The sequence below is a fragment of the Diachasma alloeum genome, unplaced genomic scaffold (assembly GCF_001412515.2).
Source record: "Diachasma alloeum isolate Michigan unplaced genomic scaffold, Dall2.0 Dall_scaffold_00201, whole genome shotgun sequence".
In the NCBI taxonomy this organism is placed as follows: Eukaryota; Metazoa; Arthropoda; class Insecta; order Hymenoptera; family Braconidae; genus Diachasma; species Diachasma alloeum.
Window position 1 is genome coordinate 647,514 of NW_021680366.1, and position 21,752 is coordinate 669,265.

At 35.9% G+C, this 21,752-nt stretch overlaps 3 protein-coding genes across 4 annotated transcripts in view; all 3 read right to left on the reverse strand.

Annotated features, from left to right (window-relative positions):
• Positions 1-603: 603 nt before the first annotated feature.
• LOC107035805 (ribonuclease Oy-like) lies at positions 604-4,627 on the reverse strand. The gene is made up of 3 exons (XM_015253400.1): positions 4,563-4,627; positions 2,150-2,705; positions 604-741 (listed from the first exon to the last, which is right to left on the reverse strand). Exons 1-3 carry the CDS (start codon positions 4,625-4,627, stop codon positions 604-606), a joined length of 759 nt encoding a protein of 252 aa, XP_015108886.1.
• Positions 4,628-5,881: 1,254 nt separating this feature from the next.
• On the reverse strand, positions 5,882-10,378 carry LOC107035863 (ribonuclease Oy). The gene is made up of 3 exons (XM_015253471.1): positions 9,903-10,378; positions 8,152-8,707; positions 5,882-7,273 (listed from the first exon to the last, which is right to left on the reverse strand). The coding sequence occupies exons 1-3, from the start codon at positions 9,962-9,964 to the stop codon at positions 7,109-7,111; spliced, it is 783 nt and encodes a 260-aa protein (XP_015108957.1). The 5' UTR covers positions 9,965-10,378; the 3' UTR covers positions 5,882-7,108.
• Positions 10,379-11,425: 1,047 nt separating this feature from the next.
• The window catches only part of LOC107035864 (ATP-binding cassette sub-family G member 1), a 29,174-nt gene continuing 18,847 nt past the window's right edge, over positions 11,426-21,752 (reverse strand). Inside the window, exons 5-12 of one of the 2 annotated variants that reach the window (XM_015253472.1) lie at positions 21,473-21,618; positions 21,156-21,394; positions 19,323-19,525; positions 17,763-17,931; positions 15,726-15,826; positions 14,149-14,304; positions 12,837-13,077; positions 11,426-11,843 (exon numbers count right to left, since the gene is read on the reverse strand). In XM_015253472.1, coding sequence (XP_015108958.1) covers positions 11,674-11,843; positions 12,837-13,077; positions 14,149-14,304; positions 15,726-15,826; positions 17,763-17,931; positions 19,323-19,525; positions 21,156-21,394; positions 21,473-21,618 — 1,425 coding nt within the window. In that variant the 3' untranslated portion in view covers positions 11,426-11,673. Of the gene's footprint in view, positions 11,844-12,836; positions 13,078-13,392; positions 13,534-14,148; positions 14,305-15,725; positions 15,827-17,762; positions 17,932-19,322; positions 19,526-21,155; positions 21,395-21,472; positions 21,619-21,752 lie in introns of those variants that run through there. The other variant, XM_015253473.1, reaches the window with a different exon arrangement.

Genomic DNA, 21,752 nt, shown 5'->3' on the forward strand with positions numbered 1-21,752 from the left:
TATGAAATTCGGTGACATTGCTACCAAATTTCACTAATCTGAGTTTTTGAGAGATATCTCAGAATCTAACGGAGATAACGAAATTTTTGGAATTACTTTTTTTGTAGAGCGAATCGCGGGCTATAGAAAACGTCATATCAAAAATTGTGCTCTCTTAGATTCTGAGATATTCATCAAAAACTGGCGAATAGCCAAAATCGACTTGAACCGTTTTACCGCTTCGGTACTGAATTGGTGATAGATTTCTTAAAATCAGTGACATGTCCCAGGAAATCACTGACATCTCTCTGAAGATCAAAACTTTTTTTCTCATCAGTGCAGCCACGTTATTTTTCACTCAATCAAGATCATTTTGTGCTTAAAATGTGTGGAATATTATCAATACTATTGGAGTATACATAACTCCATACCGATAAAATGATCCCTTCATACAGACATCGACAAATAAAGGCCGCGAAATTTGTACAACAATGGGATTCAGCAACAGATATCTAAAAACCTTTATTCACTAAATGCCTATGAAATATTTGTTTTGGAGACATCTTCACAATAAGGTACCGCAATCGAAATACATCGAGTGCCTGGATACATTGATTGTCTGGATTAGATAGTCGGCGGTCTATCGGGATAGATAACATTTCTCGTCGGTGGACAGTTTGTTGCATATCCTTTGCAATCGACCAGATTTAACGATTTATCGAAACAGACTCGGATCTCCCAAAGATAAGACTCTCGCTTCTCCTGTAACATTAGGACGTGGAATTAATCCGTCTTAATTAGTATCATATTATTTTGGGAATTATTAGTGATGCCGTCGAGATTACACGGTAAATTTTTTGGATAGATCATCACGGTTAGAAAAAACATCGAAAGTTTTGGAATCGTCGCAATCTTGAAAAACATGGGATCGGTGCATCTCGTCACGATTTTGGGAGAACTTATCGTGCCTGGCTCTCGACTTTTTCTGTTTTTTCTGTTTTTATATCACCGCTATATCGCAACGATTCCAAAACTTGATGTTTTTTCAGACAGTGATGATCTATACAAAAAATTTATCGTCTAGTCTCGACAGCATCACTAGGAATTATTAGTTCTAGGGGAAATTATCAAGAAACGGTGTGCGCAGTCATCGAAATTTCCAACGTTCTTGCGGTTTTCGTGGGGTTAATTAATCATGAGATCGTGGCAATAATGAGGGACTTTAGGAAAATCATCGCAGAACCTTTTATTGGAAGGAATTTCCTTTCCTAGGGAAGAAGGTTTCTTGCACTTTTCTTCTAGAACTCTCATCCTCGATGGGTTTTCACCAAATTTGCATATGGTTAAAAAAAATGAAATTTTTACGTGCAGAAAACAATTGAAAATTGAAAAAACGGCATTGCATTCGATTTAAAGGGGAAAATCATGAAATTTTAGATTTCACTCCAAATTCACAGAAATTTCCAAATTTTTAGCTACGAGAAGACGAAAATTCCTCAACTTACTTGAATTTTCAATCAAATCGTGAATATTTATTACCAAATTTCGCTGAATTTTTCTGATTTCTTTCGATTCTCATTAAAAAAGTGAACTAAAATTTACAGTCCCTATCGATTTTTTCCTCAAATTGTGAATTTTCGATGGAGAAATGCCTTGAAATTTCAGTGGAACTGCTACTTGATGAAAATTTCGATGGGCTGCATCACACGGAGAGAAAAATTCAATAAAAAGTGTGAGTCGGAACTGAAATTGTACGAATCGCCACGTAAATTCTACGTTTTGTTCCTTAAAAATTAACCACCCGTCTGATGACTCACCGCTGTGGGAACAAGTCGTTCCGTAATTTTTCATAAAAATTGTTGAACGTTCAAGAATTTTTGATTTTGGTGGCATAATAAGTCGGGGAATTTCTGTAAAATTTTACTTCTTCGGGAAAAATTACGTAATAATTTCGTACTTTATTCGGTGATGAACCTGAGAATTCCCTAAACGTTTCAGATTTCTTCTCTTCGATTCCCATAAAAATTACCGGAAAGCGACTCCCTATTGGGGATTACGTGAATTGTACCGTAATTTTTACTGAATATATCTCTCCGTGCAGAAATTTGTATGTAATGTCGTATCGTTGACCACAATCATCATCCAAGTTGGAATTCTATCGAAAAATTACCGAATTAGTGATGCAGGCGACTTGACTCCGCCGCCCCAGAACTTTATTGACTCCATTGAAGATAGCCTGAGGGGAATAAGATCTTCCGGGAACGACATTAGCTTTCCTCAAGATGTCTTGAATGTTGTAGATATCATTGAGCTCCAGAGCCTTCTTGAAGTACTTCAGCGGGGTGTCTAATTCTTTCAGTGAAGTAGAGCATGATCCATGCTTCTTCCACTGGTAACTCCAGAATGATTGGTGTGTCCTTCGACCGTCGATAGTCATCCACTTCGCTTTCAGTTCACGCTCTAGTGGGGCTAGAGCTGACGCTTCAAATGTCCCACCATTTTTACAGAATTGTGGGTTCTTGGTGTTGAACTCCGTGGGCCAGAGTCCGTGGATTGTCCATCTGTTGTGATCAGGAAGGTTGCAGGAGGTGCCGCCCTTCTTCTGATGGGCGAAGCAGGCGGTGTTGGGCCACTGCTGGGTGAATACTAGGATGTCGAAGTATTCGGTTGCAAGATTAAAGAAATTTGAGGAGAACTCTTCATCGGGGAGGTGAATTCTTGGAGAGCTGAAAGGAATTAGAGAGTTATTTTACCGTTCTTTTATGGAGAATAGGTACAGTTCGAGAAAAAATTTGCTCTGTCGTAAAATTGTATGATCCATGGGAGAATATTTGATGGAGTGGAGCAGATTTACTGGAGGGAAATTAACCAACTTAAGGATGTTTATGCAAAATCGCATGTACTCGAAAAAAATTTGATTTTTTAAAACTGAGAGATGAAGATATTCCCTTCACTTTGATACAAATTTCAATCCATCAATCCATATTCATTATTTAGAAATGAAATATACAAAATGCGCTAAATGCATGCGCTAACATGCGCTTATATGGGATAGAATCATTCTAATATTTTCCCTTTTTGCCCGGGTACCCCACATTTTTCTCTGGTCATTGGATTCCGTATGATTTTACACATTACCTTCTATTTTTATTTCTATTTTTAGACTCTTCTAGTACACTGATAGAAAAGGTGGAACGATTCAGTTGCACCAAACGAGGCTTCTTAACTGTCACCGCGATTCGTTAATAGTTAACGAATCGTGGTAATAGTTAAAAAGTTGCGTTTGGTTCGACTAAACCATTCTATCAGTGTAGGTGAATTATCAATTTGAACATAAATTTCATAAGTCCGTGTATAAGGAAAAATGAGTTTATTCATTTCTGCCGAGACTATTGCAATTATTGTTTTTTTTAACGTTAGAAAAGTTAGTTTTATATGCTCTGCTGTCAGCGGAAAAACTACAGAATTTTTCATGACCATGAAAAAAAATACATTTACGACAATTTGCCGACACTGGCTAAACATCCTTAATAGAAGGAAATTTAATATCTTTCACGAAAATTAAATTTTTGGCGAGATGATCAGAAATATTCCGAAAAGAGTGAATCACGAATCAGAGACTTTTATATTGAATGAATAGAAAGTTTATGCCGAGGAAAATCTACAGATATTAAAAAAATATAACCCTCGCTTACGCTCAATCGCTTTGAGTTTGAAGGAAAGCAATATCTTATTTTCCTTCTGTCAAACTATTCTTGTCGTTTAAAGTTTCTTTACGCTTACGGTAAATTCAAAGATTATTGAAAACTGCAAAAAAATTGTAGAAAACTCCATTAGATTCGGAATTCTTTTTTTTTTCTCAATTTAATTATCGTTTTGGTTTTTCAAACAAGAAATGTTAAAAAATCCGGATTTAACCCAGTGTCTTATGTGGAAATCAACATTTCCATTGTAATTAAAGATTAACATCTGATTTTTTTTCATTAGATGTGAAAAAAAAGATTTTTTTTGCACACCTCATAAAAAATAATCCACCGTTTTGCAAACAAGTTCTATTATTTATTTATAAGAGGGTAATGTTTGAAAAAATATCAATATTTTGCGAAATTTAATTTAGATAATACTGACTGGGTATGAATTTTTTCAAATTTTTTCCATGCAGTTTAGTTGAAAAATTTCAAAACTGAAAATATCCAAAAGTACTTTAAGGAATATTATCTCATTTCGAAAAAAGACATCACCTTTTCATTCAGTAACTTCCTCCTTAGCCCGAAGAGCTAATTTCTTGTCTGAAACCTACCATCAATTGATCAAATACGTATGCAATGTTTTTCGCTCAAGAAATTATTTTTGTGATATTATATCGATTTTTTCTCAGTGCATATTTGGATAAATAAAATCAAGGATTAAAATGAGAAGAAGGAACTCTGAAAATGAGAAAACAATCAGGAAATTCCGTTCTGCTGTTGCCGAGTTATTGACTATTGAAGGCGGTCCGTTTTGCCTCATTCTCTCCTATATAAATTGACAATCTAAAGAAAATGCCATTAATCAGGTGGATACAATAGAATAAGTTTACTTACCTTCTGACACTAATGATCAGAAAAATCTCCAAAAGAAGAACATGAAGATTCCAAACAAATTTCATTGTCGAAAAATCAAAGAGTGATCGGAATCAAACTGTCGGCTGTAGCCAGATGTTCACTGGAGTACTTATACCTGCCACGGTTGGCAATTAAAAAGCCTTGAGTATTGTACAACGATTGAGAAAGATAAAGTTTCCAGTGCTGTCGAGACACCGTCTTTCGGAGATCTGTAGAATGAATAAAAATCATAAATTTTCTGATTCTACCAAAACTTTGTCGTTTGTTGGTTCATGTACTGCTGATTTCCTTGGGCAAACATTGCATGGTGATTATGCTTGAGATGCATCGAAATTGAACATAACGCAGTCATTCGTTCACTCATTCGTTTATGATAATTTTTTTTCATTCAATTTAGTGAGTTCTTGATCTTCAATTACAAATTTTACATGATTAGTGTTCATAATATGCTAGTGATCACATAGTAATTCGTGAATTCATGAGAAAAAATTAAATAGTAAATTAGAGGTGTAGAAGATTCGAAATTGTAGATTCGATGAATTTTAAAAAAATCTCTTCATTGTTCATTAACTTGGGGGAACACCGCATGGCGATTATGTTTGAGATTCGTCAACAATTGAACGCAACGTTTTTTTTTATTCAATTTATTCAGTTCTTCATTTTCAATTACAAATTTTACATGATTTGTGTTGATGATATGCTTGTAATCACATGGTAATTCCGTCAATTAACGAAAAAATATTAAATAGCAAAGTATACGCGTAGAAGATTCGAAATCATAAAAAATATTTTTTCTAAAAATTATTATGCCAAATTCATTCAAAAAATATTTTTTGAGATTCACTAAGATTTTACCTATAATGAAGGCAAACCATTTTATTTAATGATTTTATTCAAGAGAACTTTTTTGTTTGCTAACAAATTATTTGCAAAAAATATCTCTCCATGAATTTTAAAACGTCTTCGTTGGTCATTTTCTTGGGCAAACACCGCATGATGATTATGTTCGGGATTCGACAAAAATTGAACATAAATCAATCATTCGCTTCTTCATTCGTTCGCTATAATTTTTTTCTTCTAATTCATTCCGTTCTTAATTTCTAATGACAAATATTACATGATTCGTATTCATAATATGCCTGTGATCACATGGTACTTCCGTAAATTACCGACAATATTAAATAGCAAAGTATACGTGTAGAAGGTTCGAAATCATAAAAAAATATTTTTTCTAAAAATTATTATGCCAAATTCATTCAAAAAATATTTTTTGAGATTCACTAAGATTTTAACTATAATGAAGGCAAACCATTTCATTCAATGATTTTATTCAAGAGAACTTTTTTGTTTGCTAACAAATTATTTGCAAAAAATATCTCTCCATGAATTTTAAAACGTCTTCGTTGGTCATTTTCTTGGGCAAACACCGCATGATGATTATGTTCGGGATTCGACAAAAATTGAACATAAATCAATCATTCGCTTCTTCATTCGTTCGCTATAATTTTTTTCTTCTAATTCATTCCGTTCTTAATTTCTAATGACAAATATTACATGATTCGTATTCATAATATGCCTGTGATCACATGGTACTTCCGTAAATTACCGACAATATTAAATAGCAAAGTATACGTGTAGAAGGTTCGAAATCATAAAAAAATATTTTTTCTAAAAATTATTATGCCAAATTCATTCAAAAAATATTTTTTGAGATTCACTAAGATTTTACCTATAATGAAGGCAAACCATTTCATTCAATGATTTTATTCAAGAGAACTTTTTTGTTTGCTAACAAATTATTTGCAAAAAATATCTCTCCATGAATTTTAAAACGTCTTCGTTGGTCATTTTCTTGGGCAAACACCGCATGATGATTATGTTCGGGATTCGACAAAAATTGAACATAAATCAATCATTCGCTTCTTCATTCGTTCGCTATAATTTTTTTCTTCTAATTCATTCCGTTCTTAATTTCTAATGACAAATATTACATGATTCGTATTCATAATATGCCTGTGATCACATGGTACTTCCGTAAATTACCGACAAAATATTAAATAGCAAAGTGTAGAAGGTTCGAAATCATAAAAAAATTTCTTCTACAAATTATTATGACAGATTCATTAAAAAATACTCGTTGATATTATCTAAGATTTTTCCTATGGCGAAGGCAAAACATTCTATTTAATGATTTTAGGAATGTCTTCGGAACTAATCGATTCGAGAGAAAGTGTCGATAGAATTTGTTGTTTGCCAAAAAATTAGCTACAAAAATTTCTCTCGATGAATTTTTTTAAATGTCTTTTTGTCTTTCTTCAGGAGATGTTTGCAAAGTAATTGACACATGAATTTTAACCAAATAAAATGAGTCAAAAAATCTCATGCAGATGACCTTGCAAAAATCTCCTGATATTTTTTATTGAAATTATTGGATTTAGAGATGTTTGCATTTACGATTGCAATTTACTCTGCAACTTCAGGATCTGCCTGTCGTTCCGCAAAATTGAAGCTAAATTATCGTGCAATTAAAATTGAATTACGTGGTATTGATTGGGAACAATTCCCGGGTACATAATCTCTCTCTTGGGAGAGCAATTTGTTGGAAAACCCACGATTCCATTGCAGTCGATTAGATTTAATGATTTATCGAAGCATATCCGGATTTCGAAGAGATAGGACTGCTTTTCTTTCTGAAAACAGAAATTACATCACGTGGATTATATAAAAACCAATTTAAAATTTACCTTCCATGAAAACTTGAGAAAATAACGATAAATTGAATTGAAGGGTCACAGGGTCATAAGGGTCAGATTAACGATCAGAATAAGGGTCATGTAGGTCATGTGGGGCTCTCTCTCTATCTCTCTATATTATGAAAATTGAAATCGACTTCTGGTGATGAAAATTTGGTACTCGAAATTAAGACTCAATAATTAAGGGTCACAAGGGTCAAAATAAGGGTCATGAGGGTCAGAGTAACCATCACAAGGCCCAGAATAAGGGTCATGACGGCCAGAATAAGGATCACGAGGGTCATGATGGTCAGAATAATGGTCCGAGAAAGGGTCACAAGAGTCAGATTAAGGGTTACAAGATCAAGGGTCGGATTAAAGTTCGTATGGGTCAGATTAAGGGTCACAAGGGTTAGATTAAGGATCATATGGATCAGATTAAGGGTTACAAGATCAAGGGTGAGATTAAGGTTCGTATGTGTCAGATTAAAGGTCACAACGATCAAATTAAGGGTCCAAATAAGGGTAAGAAGGGTCAGATTAAGGGTCTTAATGGGGGTCACAAGGATCAGATTAAGGGTCACAATAATAATCACGAGGGTCAGAATAAGCGTCATGAGGGTCAGAATAATGGTCCCAATTAAGGGTCACCAAGATCAAATTAAGGGTCCAAATAAGGTTAACAACGGTCAGATTAAGGGTCTAAATAAGGGTCACAAGCGAAGCGAGCATGAAGCGTAACCCCCTAGTAATGCAATAAAAATTTCCAACAAACATGCCGAAAAAAAATTCAGGCGAAAATTGTCAACCCTGCATTTCAGAAAATGATTAATTACCTTATTAGACACGCATTCCACTTGACAAGTCTTCCCTAAGACCTCCCTGACCCCATCCAAGATAGTCTGAACAGGGTACGACGACCCAGGATGGATATTTGCCTTTCCAAGAACATGCTTCATGTCATAAACATCCAAGAGCCTCAGTCCCTCCTGGAAGTACTTCATTTCCGAGTTCAGAGGCTCAAGCACAGCTGAGCACGTGCCATGCTTCTGCCACTCGTGTTTCCAGAAAGAGTATGGCTTCGTGCCTTTCTCAACATCAATCCACTTCACCTCCATCTCCTTTTCAATTGGCGCGAGGGCTGTGACATCGAAATGCAGACTGGGGTTGCAGAACTGGGGACCAAGTTTGTGGTACTGCGTCGGCCATAATCCGTGGATTGTCCACTCATCGTCCTGTGGTAGATCGCAAGTGTTGGAGGTAGATTCTTTCTTCCAGGTGTAGCAGACTGTCTGGGGCCAGTGTTGAGTGAAGATGAAAATGTCAAAGTCTGTGGAATTTCTGGTGGGTTTTACGCCACGATTTCTTGAATTTTTTCTTCTCCTTGCTTGACTGAAAAAAAGGATCAGGGCAATGATGATACACTGTGAAAACAAGTGGATAATTGCATTTTGTTATACATTAGTAGCGCTATTGTTGCTAGTAGATTAGCAATTTACTTCCGAATGCATTCTCCTTTTTCAAAATTCTTATTTCAACATTCTCTTCTTCAATTTTCTCGTGGCATAGTACAAACAAATCTGTCAATCCTGAACATCACAAAAAGGCACCGTAAACGCGTAATTACCTTTCAATCAAATCCCCAAGAAATAAAATTTAAATAAAAGAACGAGAAGAAAGAAATGAAATATCTCACATCTGAAAAAACTTAAAAATTGGGAATAGTATCCTGAAAATTAGGGATGAATCACTGAAACTCAAAACTTTTTCCTGTCCGTAGATTTAGAATACGAAAAGATTTCTTTGTGTTGTTGATATCCTCCCCTCATTACCTAAACAATTCATAATCACGAAAACTGAAGCATTCAACTCGTTAAATTTCCTTCACAACTAATCGATAAAAAATAATCTAATCGCTCCCTCCACGATTAAAAGAAAATCATTCAATCACCGCCAGTTTCATGACTCACTCAAATCTCGGTTCAAGTAATCACTATCAGTCACTTTCTCTCAACTTCTCATTCTCCCAACCGATAAAAATACTACAACTAAAAAAAGATAGATATATCTTGCGTTTGAGCACGCGTAAAAATTGGAAATAGATTTTTGAAACTCAAAACTTTTTTATCTCCATGGATTTAGAATACGAAAAGACTTCTTTGTGTTGTTCATTTCCTCCATTGCAAACAAAAATTGCAAAATTTTCTCCTGAAACCCCTCATTACTTAAGTAATTCATCATCACCAAAGCTGAAGCATTCAACTCTTCGAGTTTACCTCACAACTAATTTGTGAAAAATAATCCAATCGCCCCCTCCATTACTCCAAAAAAATCAGTCCTTCACCCCCACCAAATAAATTTATGACTCGCTCAAATCTCAATTCAAATAATCACAAAAAAATACTTTCCCTCAACTTGTCACTCACTCAAACGATAAAAATACTACAACTAAAAAAACGTTGAACATACAAATCTGATAAACCTGAGCATCACAAAGGCACCGCAAACTCGTAGTTATCTCTCAATGGAAGCTCCGAGTAATGAACTGTAAATGAAAGAACAAGAAGAAAGAAACAAAATATCTTACGTGTGAGCACACACGAACAGCACCACCAGGATCACAACCAAGAATTTCCCCTTAATTTCCATTTCACGATTCCACTCCAATTCTTTATCAAAAATTAAATATTGAAAGAAAAATTAAATGTCTCATTGACGTACGGCAGCTGTGCCCACGCAGATGTTCACTGACGCCAGCCGTTGAGAAACATTTTACTCTGTACTATTTCCAACGACCTCCCTCCACTCACAGAAGTGGCATTCCAAGCAATCAGCCGTTGGTACCTGAAGGCTTTGTGTCGTCACAGGTAGATCTGCACTGCAGCTATCTCCCCAGTTGTATCGCAATACGGAAAAAATGCATGGACATTGCAGTTTGACTCCGTTTCAATCGAAATTCGTTATTGAAATCGTCATTCGTTATAATTCTGTTTATCGAAATTAATGCTATCGAAATCACTCGCACGTACCGTTCTAATGCAGATGATCGGGGAATTTGTTATCGTACGAGGAAGAGATAAGTGTTATCAGAGCGAGTGGGGGATAATAGGTAGCGCCACTGGGAGCGTTGGATTACATAGAACCGAACAAAGAGTCTAATTGCACTGGGGTTTACGTAGAGGTATCGATTTCTGTGGGAAACATCGCGGCATGACGTTGTGGATATCCGAGGAAAGTTGCTGAGAGAGTTGTCTTCGTTATCTTACTTTCGCTGAAAATCTATTGATCATTTATTTAAGGATGTTTGTGCAAAATTGTTAGCACTAAAATAGTATCACCCAAAAAAAATGACTTTTTGACACGCTGCTACGTTCACCTCGTGCCGAAATAGTATATTTCGTAACGAGTGCAAAAAAATTATTCTCGCCTTCGGCTCGTGATATAATCCCACGAGCTAAAAAACATTTTTTCACGAGTTACGAACAATATTTTTCATCACAATGTGGCGGAAATTGGACTTTTAGGCACGCGGAGCGTGCCGAAAAGTTCACTTTTCGTCACAGCGTGATGAAATAGTATATTTCGTGACGAGTGCAAAAAAGTGTTTTTTGGCGAGTGGGAGGTTTATATCACGAGCCGAAGGCGAGTGATATAATCCCACGAGCTAAAAAACATTTTTTCACGAGTTACGAACAATATTTTTCATCACAATGTGGCGGAAATTGGACTTTTAGGCACGCGGAGCGTGCCGAAAAGTTCACTTTTCGTCACAGCGTGATGAAAATAATTTTTCTTCACTTCGTGTCTGTTAACCGACGTTTTACAGCTACTGTGATGGAAATACACTTTTCAAAACGGTTTAATGTGCGTAAAGCGGTTATTTCCGCACTCCGTCCGTAAAGTTCACGGGCGTGCGTAAGGGTGATGCCACAATGGACGCCCCGTGAAACGTACGGAATGCGTGAAACAATTATTCAACTGTTCTTCGATCATTTTTGAGAATAAAAAAGATGCGCTCCGGCGTTTTTCTCACGAAGGGACCAATCTAGGGTTAAATAAGAAATTTCCACTGGGATTTGGTTCAACCAATTAGCAGAGGAAATATGGATCATTTTTTTCAATGATTGATTTATTCTGTCATGCTTTATTTTTGTTTGACTCAAGTTCAACTAGAAAAAAACACTCTAAACAGATTAATGATATAATTTATAATTATTAATTGACTCACTGGTTAAACCCGCTGATCGTCTCAGCAAGCATACATTCTTCGAATTATCCGTATTAAAATCGTGAAAATTCTAGAACTGCGTCTGTACAATTTCTCATTTGTCATAAATATAAAATTCACAAAATTTTTATCACTCCATGCTTAGATGACTCTTCACGAGTCTTCCGATCAGGTGTAACGCTTGGAACGTCTTGTTGGGCTGGAGACGCTGCCTCAGTAAGTAATAAGTGATCGCCCTGAAGACTATGAGGATGACGATGAGGGCGAGGAAATTACTCCAAAATCCGGACTCCACCATTCCTAATTGAGAAAGTGGAAATTCGAATTCATTATCGTCAGACGTCACTGAATATTTTTATTGATGGTGATTTCACGTTTGAGCTCTTGTCGATGATAATTATTGAATTATCTTTTCCGTACTGACCTTCACTTTTCCCAGTCCGGGGATTGGTATTGACCCTTCCCTGAACTGGCAAAAGTGAAAGTCACTATGGAAAAATATCGTTCGCGCCTACACGGAGAGATATTTTTTAGAAAAATTCTAGTGTTAGCACTGGAAAAGAGGCGCAAAGTGTCGGCCAAGAAAAAATTCCAGTGCCGGCACTAGAAATTTTATTGGGGAAAACGTGAATTTTTCCTCATATTTCTGTGAAAATTTCACAGAAATACCAAGAAATTTTACCTTAACAGTACTAGAATTTTTCACATCCGGTGGATTGTATTTTTTTCCAGTACTCGTACTAGAATTTTTCTAGAAAATTTCTCTCCGTGTAGTGCCACAGGGGTTTTCTTCTCGTGTATTCGGCTCGGCGTGCCAATTTCACCCTCGTCGAAAATCCCAGTGACACTGTTTCAAGTAAATATATTTCAAATATTGGAAATTTTTTTCTCAGTGTAGAAAACTCGAATATGCTGAAATATTTGGTTCTGATTGGACGTACACAGGTCTTTCAAGATCTCTCCAGACCTAGATTGACCTGGTAAGTCCTAATCAGCTCTGCGACGTACTTTTCCGGAGACCTTTCGAATCCTCAGTTCTTTTCGGTCCTGAGAAGTCCTTCTCTATGCTACCGAGACCACGGGATTTCACGAGGGGGCGGATGATAAAAATTTCCAACAATTCTACCGAAAATTTCAGTCAGAAATTTTCGACAGTGAGCCTTTATTCAAACGTAAACTCGATCATCTATTTGCGTTTTTATTGGAGTGAATAGAAAAATATCGGATTGACATATTTTATTTGATTTCATTACGTATTTGATTCCATTCACATCGAGAATGATTGGAACTCACCCATAGTCCGCAGCATTTCTTTAGGAATGCTGTAATGACAATAGATCTCCGCAGGAGGACAATGGAGTTTCTTCCTCCCATATCCGAAGACAGCGACGCAAAGTGCCTCTAAACCGTATCGTATATAGCTGAGGTACATAGGAAGGAGGCGATAAAACGGTAGTGGCCCTTGCTCGCCCATTCCCTGCACCGCCACCAGCATCAGAGGTACCGATATCACAGGCCCCACGAACATACCATTCTGTAACCGTGCCATTGTTTTTCGTAATTATCTTGGGGGTTTGAGATGCTTATGGCTGTTTGCAGTGCACGGAGAGAAATTTTTGATAAAAATTATCCGACCGTTCTATAAAAGTGTATCATGAGTCCTCGTTTCCTCATTTCCATCCCGAAATTTAGTAAAAATTAATATATAATGATCAAATTTTATTCTACGTTAGAGAAATTTTATTCTGACGCATAATATATTTGAAGTCTAAATAACACGGTGGCGAATAGCCGCGGAGGTGACCAAAGTCGTCGGGTCGCGCATGATGACCAGAATAGGGNGACGCATAATATATTTGAAGTCTAAATAACACGGCGGCGAATAGCCGCGGAGGTGACCAAAGTCGCCGGGTCGCGCATGATGACCAGAATAGGGTTAAAGTAGTATGGTCACTCTCCAAAGTGATCGTTGAGTGTCCGTCAAGAAAATCTAAAAAAATTAATCAAAAAACTATGATTTATAATTGAAAATTCTCTTTGTGAATTATAAAATTATGAATATAAGAATTAATCGATTATTTTTTATCATTTTTCACTTATTAGTCAAATAATGTACCTCCTTTGACTAGCGTCGTTTTATGTGTGGCAACGCTGTAACTTAACAGCGTAGGGAAAACGAGATTTGAAATGCCCGCTTGTCCCCACTCCACTAACGCTTCGTTGCCGCATCTACTCGACACGCAATTTCCGAACACCGAGGAGCAGAAATTATTTATAACTAAAGTCCCAAACGGTCAATAATTTTCATCGATGGTCGTAAATTTTTGTTTTTTTTCCATTTATTGGTATTTTTTTATAATCTAATCTTGGATTTATCATAAAAATCACCCAAAAATGTGATTTGCCCATAAGACTCTGTGTTAAAATCTAGTTTTTCATTAATTCTTATCAACCATACTAAACGATCAATGTACCACAAATTGCACCAGGAGGTTGTTATTGATATTAACTTTCATAAAAAAATTACTTCATATTTTAATCGTGGAAATCGATCCGTGACCATACTACTTTAACGAAAATGGAGTGAATCTCGCTATTGACTTACTACGATGCTGAGGGAACTGCCTATGGCTAGACCCAAAGTCTCAGCAATAAATACACAGACTATGCAAGTGCTGAAGAACATTGCTATTCGGAAGAGCTCCAGCGGTTGACCCACGAAGAAGTAGACCATTGAGAGGTAGATCAGTGCAAGAATAATCTGAAAAAGTTTTTTCTAATGATCAATCGGTACATTGACGGTCAGAGATGAATGTGAACAACTGTTTCTAAGTCCTCCCGGACGGGGCCCTTCGATTACCAAGCGCAGCGCGTGCTCAATACGACTCGAATTCGATTATTTCTAATGAATGGAAAATTATGAAACCGGTTTCTAATTGAAGCTACAGTATTTCGGTTTCCAATGTTATGTGTTTGATCAAGTTATTTTCCATAGATTTGGAAATAATCAATTTTGAAAACAAGCGTTCACATTCGCATGGGTCGATACCATGCGTTGACTCCGTACGTGAGGGGCTAATTACATACACGGAGAGAAAAATTCAATAAAAATTACTAGAAAAAAAACGTAAAAGTTACGTTTCGAAACGTAATCCCTGAGCGAGGTAAAATTCAATAGAAAGTGTGAGTTGGAACTGAAATTGTACGAATCGCCACGTAAATTCTACGATTTGTTCCGTAAAAATTAATCACCCGTCTGATGATTCACCGCTGTGAGGACAACAAGTCGTTCCGTAATTTTTTCCCAACGATTGAGAAATTTTACGGAACAGAACGTAGAAATAACTCACCAGCTTCCTAAAAATTGTTGAATGTTCAAGAATTTTTTATTTTGGAGGCATAATAAGTCGGCCAGTTTCTGTAAGATTTTACTTCTTCGGGAAAAATTACGTGACAATTTCGTACTTTGTTCGGTGATGAATCTGAGAATTCACTGAACGTTTCAGATTTCTTCTCTTCCGTTCCTATAGAAATTGCCGGAAAACGATTCCCCATTGTGGATTACGTGAATTGTTCCGTAATTTTTACTGAATATTTCTTTCTCTGTAGTTGACTTAAATTTTCTGTCCTGTGACTTTTACGAATTACACTTTTGACGTTTCAGTGCTTCTTCTTGATTCGAAATACTATTCTCGTGAGAAGACCCGGTAAACCGCGATTCTAACCTCGCTTCGCTCGGTTTGATCGCGGTTTACGGGCCTTCTGACGAAAAATTGCATTCATCACACGGTCCAAAAGTATTTTCTGACGAATGTGATTATAGGCCTCGCCTTCGGCTCGGCCTACAAAGCCACATTCGTCAGAAAATACTTTGTGGACCTTGTGATGAAAATAACTAATTTCGATACGAGTGATACGGAATGTCCACGAGTGTGACGTTGGCGGCCCGAGGCGAAGTCGAGGGCTGCCAATCACACGAGCTGAATATTTCTGTCTCACATGTGTCGAACAATATTTTTTGACAGTGACGTTACATTCAGTGAGTGCCGAACTGTGTCTTTGTCGTTTACAAGTAAACGAAAAGGAACATTTCGGCACGAGGTGAACGTTTACTTCATCTTTTTGATAATGAATTTATCAAAATTCTCAGTAATTTTTTATTGCAAATTACCATTGACCAACCTGTACTGGAATCGTGGATATTGTTAGTGCACAGAAATAGGGGCTTATTTTGTACCATCTGTTGAAATGCTCTCGTTTCACGAGTTGTACTTGCAGAGGAACTGAAACAGTATTTCAAAAAATTCTCGGTAATTTATTATGATAAGTGAATTCCGCCGCATACTCGTTAGGAATGTATTCCTCAGCCATTTTTTCAAATGAGCAAATTTAGATAAATTTATAACAACTACTTTCTTGGACTTAAAATTTTTTTTTCATTTCTCTAAACCTGATCATTCTCCAGATATTTACAACATAATTTTTATTAATTCCTGAGTCTCATTGATTACATCAAAAAATAGTTTTAGTGATCATTTCGGGAATATCACAAAAACGAATTTTCTTAAATTTTTTTTCAAATCTTCTAGTTTCTACAGAGAAAAAAAAATTTTGATTTTCACGGACATATATAATTGATTTTTAGAGTAATATCACTTATTTTCATGGTTCCATTTCTAATTTTTACAAATCTGTAACTCAATTTCAGTGATAAAAATCACTAATGATCAGATTCATTCTAGTCAGTGTCTAATATTACCAACAATTGGGGATAGATTCCGGGAAATCAGTCACATGTGCCCGAAAATCAAAACTGTTTTTTGTCAGTGTTCTGAGATTTGAGTAGAATCCTAATAGGATTCATTCACTGTCAATAAATCTTCATAACTATCCACCAATATCATAGTTAAATACACTGAGATAAATATCGTCATAATATCACAAACCTAATTTCTTGCGCCAGATATCTCATCTTTTGCGGATAAATTTCTTGGGATACGAATTCCGGATAATGTGTCAGACAATATCAGATTTCGGTGAACTGTTCATAACTTGAACATGAAAATTTCATGATAAAGTGAGAATTTCGTACCACAAGAAATCGGTTTTTTCGTGTCAGAAGATGAGAAAATGACCAAAAATATTAAAAGCTTCAATTCAGTGAATCATGAATCAGAGACTTTCATATTGAATGAATAGAGAGTTTATGCAGAGGAAAACCTCCAGATATAGAAACAATATAACCGTCGCTTACGCTCAATCGCTTTGAGTTCGAAGGGAAGCAATATCTTCTTTTCCTTCTGTCAAACCATTCTTGTCTTTTAAGGAATATTATCTCATTTCGAAAAAAGACATCACCTTTTCATTCAGTAACTTCCTCCTTAGCCCGAAGAGCACCGATTTCTTGTCTGATACCTACCATAAATTAATCAAATATGTATGCCATGTTTTTCGCTCAAGAAATGATTTTTGTGATATTATGTCCATTTTTCCCTTAGTGTACAAACAAATGCATTCGTTATCATTCATTAATAAATTGTATTCATTAACAACTTACTCCGAACGTACATTAATAAATGCACATTTGAGCAGAAAAAATCGGTGCAAGCCTCCAGCCAAATTCACTCTTTGATTTCATTTTGATTTTTATTTCATAAAGATCCAACCGCGTAAGCCCAATCACAGGATCAAATCTTACTTCGCAAAACAATGAATGAGACTATTATCTACACTGAGAGAAAAATATGATTCTTCTGACTATATTCATCACCATCGAATTATAGTCAAAAAGTGCTCAACAATTTTTCATGGGTTACGGTAACTATGACCGGAGAAGTAATTACTACAATGGAATGTAGTCATTGCAACTATTTTATAGTTCTACTCACGATTGATTTGTCGTGGTTACTTTTGAACTTTGGTTATTTTAACTGCATTTTGATTTGCAAAAATTACGCTTGTGAAGTTACTATAATGTTATGTGCCGCATACAAAAAAAAAATTGTATCGTTCACCAAAACTGCCTCAACTATTTTCTTATTGTAAATTGAACTTTAGATTTTTCTCTCAGTGTTTCTCCTCTATTTCTTCGCTACAAAGCCGACAATCAACAACATTGAAACCTGATTCGAATCGCAAAGGAGAACAATCTCAATAAAACCCGTCATCAGCGGTACTTACTGGTCTAAATTTCTCAATTATACTACTCCCATTACTTACAGTGTAACAGCACTGGTAACATTGGAATGAACAGAAAGACAATGAGACAGGCGAAGCAGAAACCAAAGTTGAAGAGGGTTTTTGACCCGTCATTTCCAATCCCCAGGAATAATCCACCGATTACGAAGCCCAGGAAAATGTGCAATGATATTTTCAAAAATACGTAATTCTGAAAATGTAAGAAGGAAGAAATAGAGATGCACTGTTAGAAAAAAAATTAGGATTTCATGCACGCAGAGAAATATTCGATAAAAATTACGTATCTTTTCCGTAATTCCGGAGCGAAATGTGAAAATTTTACGGAACTGTCACGGAATTTTTCCAGAGTGTTCCGTAATTTTTATTTGCATCTCCTACACTGATAGAACAGATTAGTTATTGTTAACGAATGGATTTTGGTTGGAGGTTAGGGACTATTCGGTCTCACCAAATGTTGAGGAGCCTTGTTTGACTTGACTTTCGCCATTCAAGTGAACCATTCGTTAACTATTAACGAATATTCATTTGGTCGTATTCAACTCTAGCATTCGTTAATAGTTAACGAATCTTGTTTGGAATAAATGAATCATTCTATCAGTGTATGAAGAATTACGATACCGTCGTATAAATTTTCTGAGTCGATTCCGTAATCGGTAAGCGAATTGTGAGTTCCGTAATTTTTACTGAATATTTCTCTCCGTGTGGACATTTGACTAGCGATACTCCAAGACATTTCATGAAACATTAGGAGACAAAACTTTGGAGAGATGGTCTGGTCTCAATGCACATGGAAATCTCGTCTCAATCTCAAAATCCATAATATCGACTCGTCTCGTGATGACTCCGAGACAATTTATTTCATGTCGGTTGCCAGTTTTTCGCGTTTTTTATATGTGGGAAATCGAGGCGAGACAAAGCGAGACAAAAACCGAAATTTTACATTAAAAATACGAAAAACTTGAGAACGAGATGAGATAAATTGACTCGGAGTCATCACGAGAGGAGTCGATACTTCGTATTTCGAGACTGAGACGAGAGGAATGATTTCCGTGTTCATTGAGAATGAGATCATCTCTCCAAAGTTTTGTCACGTAAAGTGTCTCGTGGCATCATTACATTTGACTAGTAATTTTAGGAGAGTGACATTCAACTCAATTTTCGCGCGGGGGGGGGGGATAATTAAAATTTCAGATTTCATTGAGCTGAAATTCCAAATTTTTTGGCGGCAAGAAAACGAAAATTCCCCAATTTACTTAAATTTTCAATCGAAATATGAATATTTAGTGCTAAATTACACTGAATTTTCAAGCAATTGAGGATTCAAGGATATATTTACTCAGTGTATAGAATAAATAACAGATATGTCCGCATCATGATGAGTTGTGTCCTAATGCTTTGACAATTAATTATCAAAAAACGCGAAAAAATTCCGAAAAAATAAACGCGTGACACATTTCGGTCATCTCCGTTTTATTATGGATATTATGGAAAGGGAATATAATAAGCTTTTATCTGGAGTGAATCAATTATTCATTACAATCAAAATATTTTAATTGGAATGGAGAGTTGTAATAAACTTACTCGATCTCGGTAAAATTGCAGCATCATTCTTCGTAATAAGATGTAGAATTGATCCCACCAGGGTATTGTAATACTTGTTTCCTCAATTTCGAGTTCACATTTTGGAGATCTGGAGATTGGGGTAATGGGACACCTTATATCAACTGCCGAGACCATTTTTTCGACGTATTCAGCTCCGTATTCTCCAGAAGAAATTTCGATAACTGAGCAACAAAGAATAATTAATTTGAAGGAAAATTGTGCATCAGGGATCGCCATCAATATTAAATTTCTGTAATATTACAAGAATTTGCCCCTTATATTAATGAAGGTTTAACATATGCTGATCAAATTTTTTTATAAATAGTATAACATTAGTGATCTAATTTTTTCGAATAATGATGAATTAAAATTTGATAATATGGACCTGTAAATTTACCACTAAGTGAATAATTCAAATTTCTTCAAAGAGGATTTTCGATTACACAAATAATAGTCGATCTTCCTACCTCAATTATTGATAGTTAAAATAGTTGAAAAATTCGAATATTTGAATTGATGACACTTGAGTAATCAAAAAATTGAAGAGAGATATTAATTATTTGCCGGTTATAATATTTTACGGTAATTAGATATGATGGATTTGGCTATCTCTGGTTTGTACGTAATTGAAAAAAAATATTTAATTAAAAATCTAGTGCTTTCTGTCATTAACTGTGCGGAATTTCTATAGCAATTCTATTGCAGCTCTGTGATAATATAATTGGAAATACTTATACGAGGGTTATAATAAGGGCCACAAGAATCAAAATAAGGGTCACGAGGGTCCAAATAAGGATCTCAATATATCTCTCTACATTATAAAAATCCAAATCAACTTCTGATGGCTGAAATTTAATGATGAAAATTTGGATCACAAGCGTCAGATTAAGGGTCTCAATAAAGGTCACAAGGGTTAGAATGAGGGTCAGGTTAAGGGTCACGAGGGTGAGAATAAGGTTCATGACGGTCATGTGGGGATCATATGAGGGTCATATTGGGGTCATATGGTGTTGGCGAGCAGAGCGAGCAGGGGGCGTAGCCCCCTAGTAATCAATATAAACAATGGTCGGTATATTTTTGCTAAGAAATTAGGAATTTGCAAATTTAATTTTTTTATAGTGGTGAGTGGGGTAAAATTAAACATGGGGGCAAAATGAAACAGTCAAAAAAACGACTGTTTGACGCAATTCAAGTAAGAAAAATTAATAAAAAAAATTTATTGAGAAATTATTGAAATTATTGAAAAGTTTTGATGGGCGATGATTTTGTCAATGGATTATTCGATTGAAATTCAGCATCACAGTTTCCTTTTTCCCCTTCTGGGCCTCCCCCTGGGAGACCCTTGCTCTGGACTTCGGATTTTGCTGTTTCATTTTCTTTTCAATTCATCCATTGACAAAGTCTTCTCCCGCCGAAACTTCTCAATAATCGTCCATTCTACTGAATGAAAAATTATTATTCTCATCAGTACTCCCAAGAATAAAAAAAGGTGGTAAAAAAAAATTTAATAAAAAACATTTTTTTTGCTTGCATTGCGTCAAACAGTTTTTTTTACTGTTTCATTTTGCCCCACGCTTCCCTATTTTTTTACATTGAAACTGAAGTAGTAAACTCAGCGGTACGATAAATAATGGTCCTTCAATTTTGAAATTACAATGCGGCCTCCGCTTAATAGAATCTTTTTTTTTCTATTCAATGTTTTCATGTGCAAAATTGCTAATTTATACAAAAAAATCCTACAGAGTTTACGAAAAGGAAAGAAAATTCTCCATTTCCCCAACACTTCATTAAATTCAGCACTTAATTACTCACCGAAATCAGCGGGATTGTAGTGAATGGGACAATCAATCCCCATCTGATGGAGAAATGGTATGACTCCATTGGCAGGCCCCCTGTAGGCGCATTGACCCGTAGTGATCACATAAACATGATGAAATTTGGAAAAAATACTAGCACTCGGTGTGTGAATCGAACAAATAACAGTCCTCCCACTCTTGGCTACTCTCTGCAGAAGCTCTATGCATTGTATCGATGATAAATCATCCAAGCCTCTGGGACGAATTTGCGTCAATTAATATAAACGCCCACTTAATATTTTTTGCAATTTTTTGAAGATGATTGATATTTACGTTGTCGGCTCATCTAAGAAGATTACGGGGGGGTTATTGACGAGTTCAAGGGCAATTGACAGCCTCTTCCGCTCGCCTCCGGACAATCTCTCGGTAACTGTGTCTCTCGCATTTGTCAGTCTCAAAGTCTCCAAGATGTCGTCCACCTGGGAATGAGGGAAATTGCTGTCGTTGATTGATTATACTTTCTCTATTTTATGATGTCATTATTCATAATTTATATTACTGCAGACGTATTTCTAACACTAGATTAGTCCGTGCGGGTATGTACTACTCCATG

Excerpts from the sequence above, each read along its gene's own strand:
- LOC107035863 (XM_015253471.1), bottom strand. The coding sequence starts at position 9,964 with ATGGAAATTAAGGGGAAATTCTTGGTTGTGATCCTGGTGGTGCTGTTC. Across the intron at positions 8,708-9,902 it reads CTGTTCGTGTGTGCTCACAC|TCAAGCAAGGAGAAGAAAAA; the intron begins GTAAGATATTTT and ends CCTTTTTTTCAG. Across the intron at positions 7,274-8,151 it reads TGGAATGCGTGTCTAATAAG|AAAGAAAAGCAGTCCTATCT; the intron begins GTAATTAATCAT and ends TTCTGTTTTCAG.
- LOC107035805 (XM_015253400.1), bottom strand. The coding sequence starts at position 4,627 with ATGAAATTTGTTTGGAATCTTCATGTTCTTCTTTTGGAGATTTTTCTG. Across the intron at positions 2,706-4,562 it reads CTGATCATTAGTGTCAGAAG|CTCTCCAAGAATTCACCTCC; the intron begins GTAAGTAAACTT and ends AATTCCTTTCAG. Across the intron at positions 742-2,149 it reads TCGCCTGCATCACTAATTCG|GAGAAGCGAGAGTCTTATCT; the intron begins GTAATTTTTCGA and ends CTAATGTTACAG.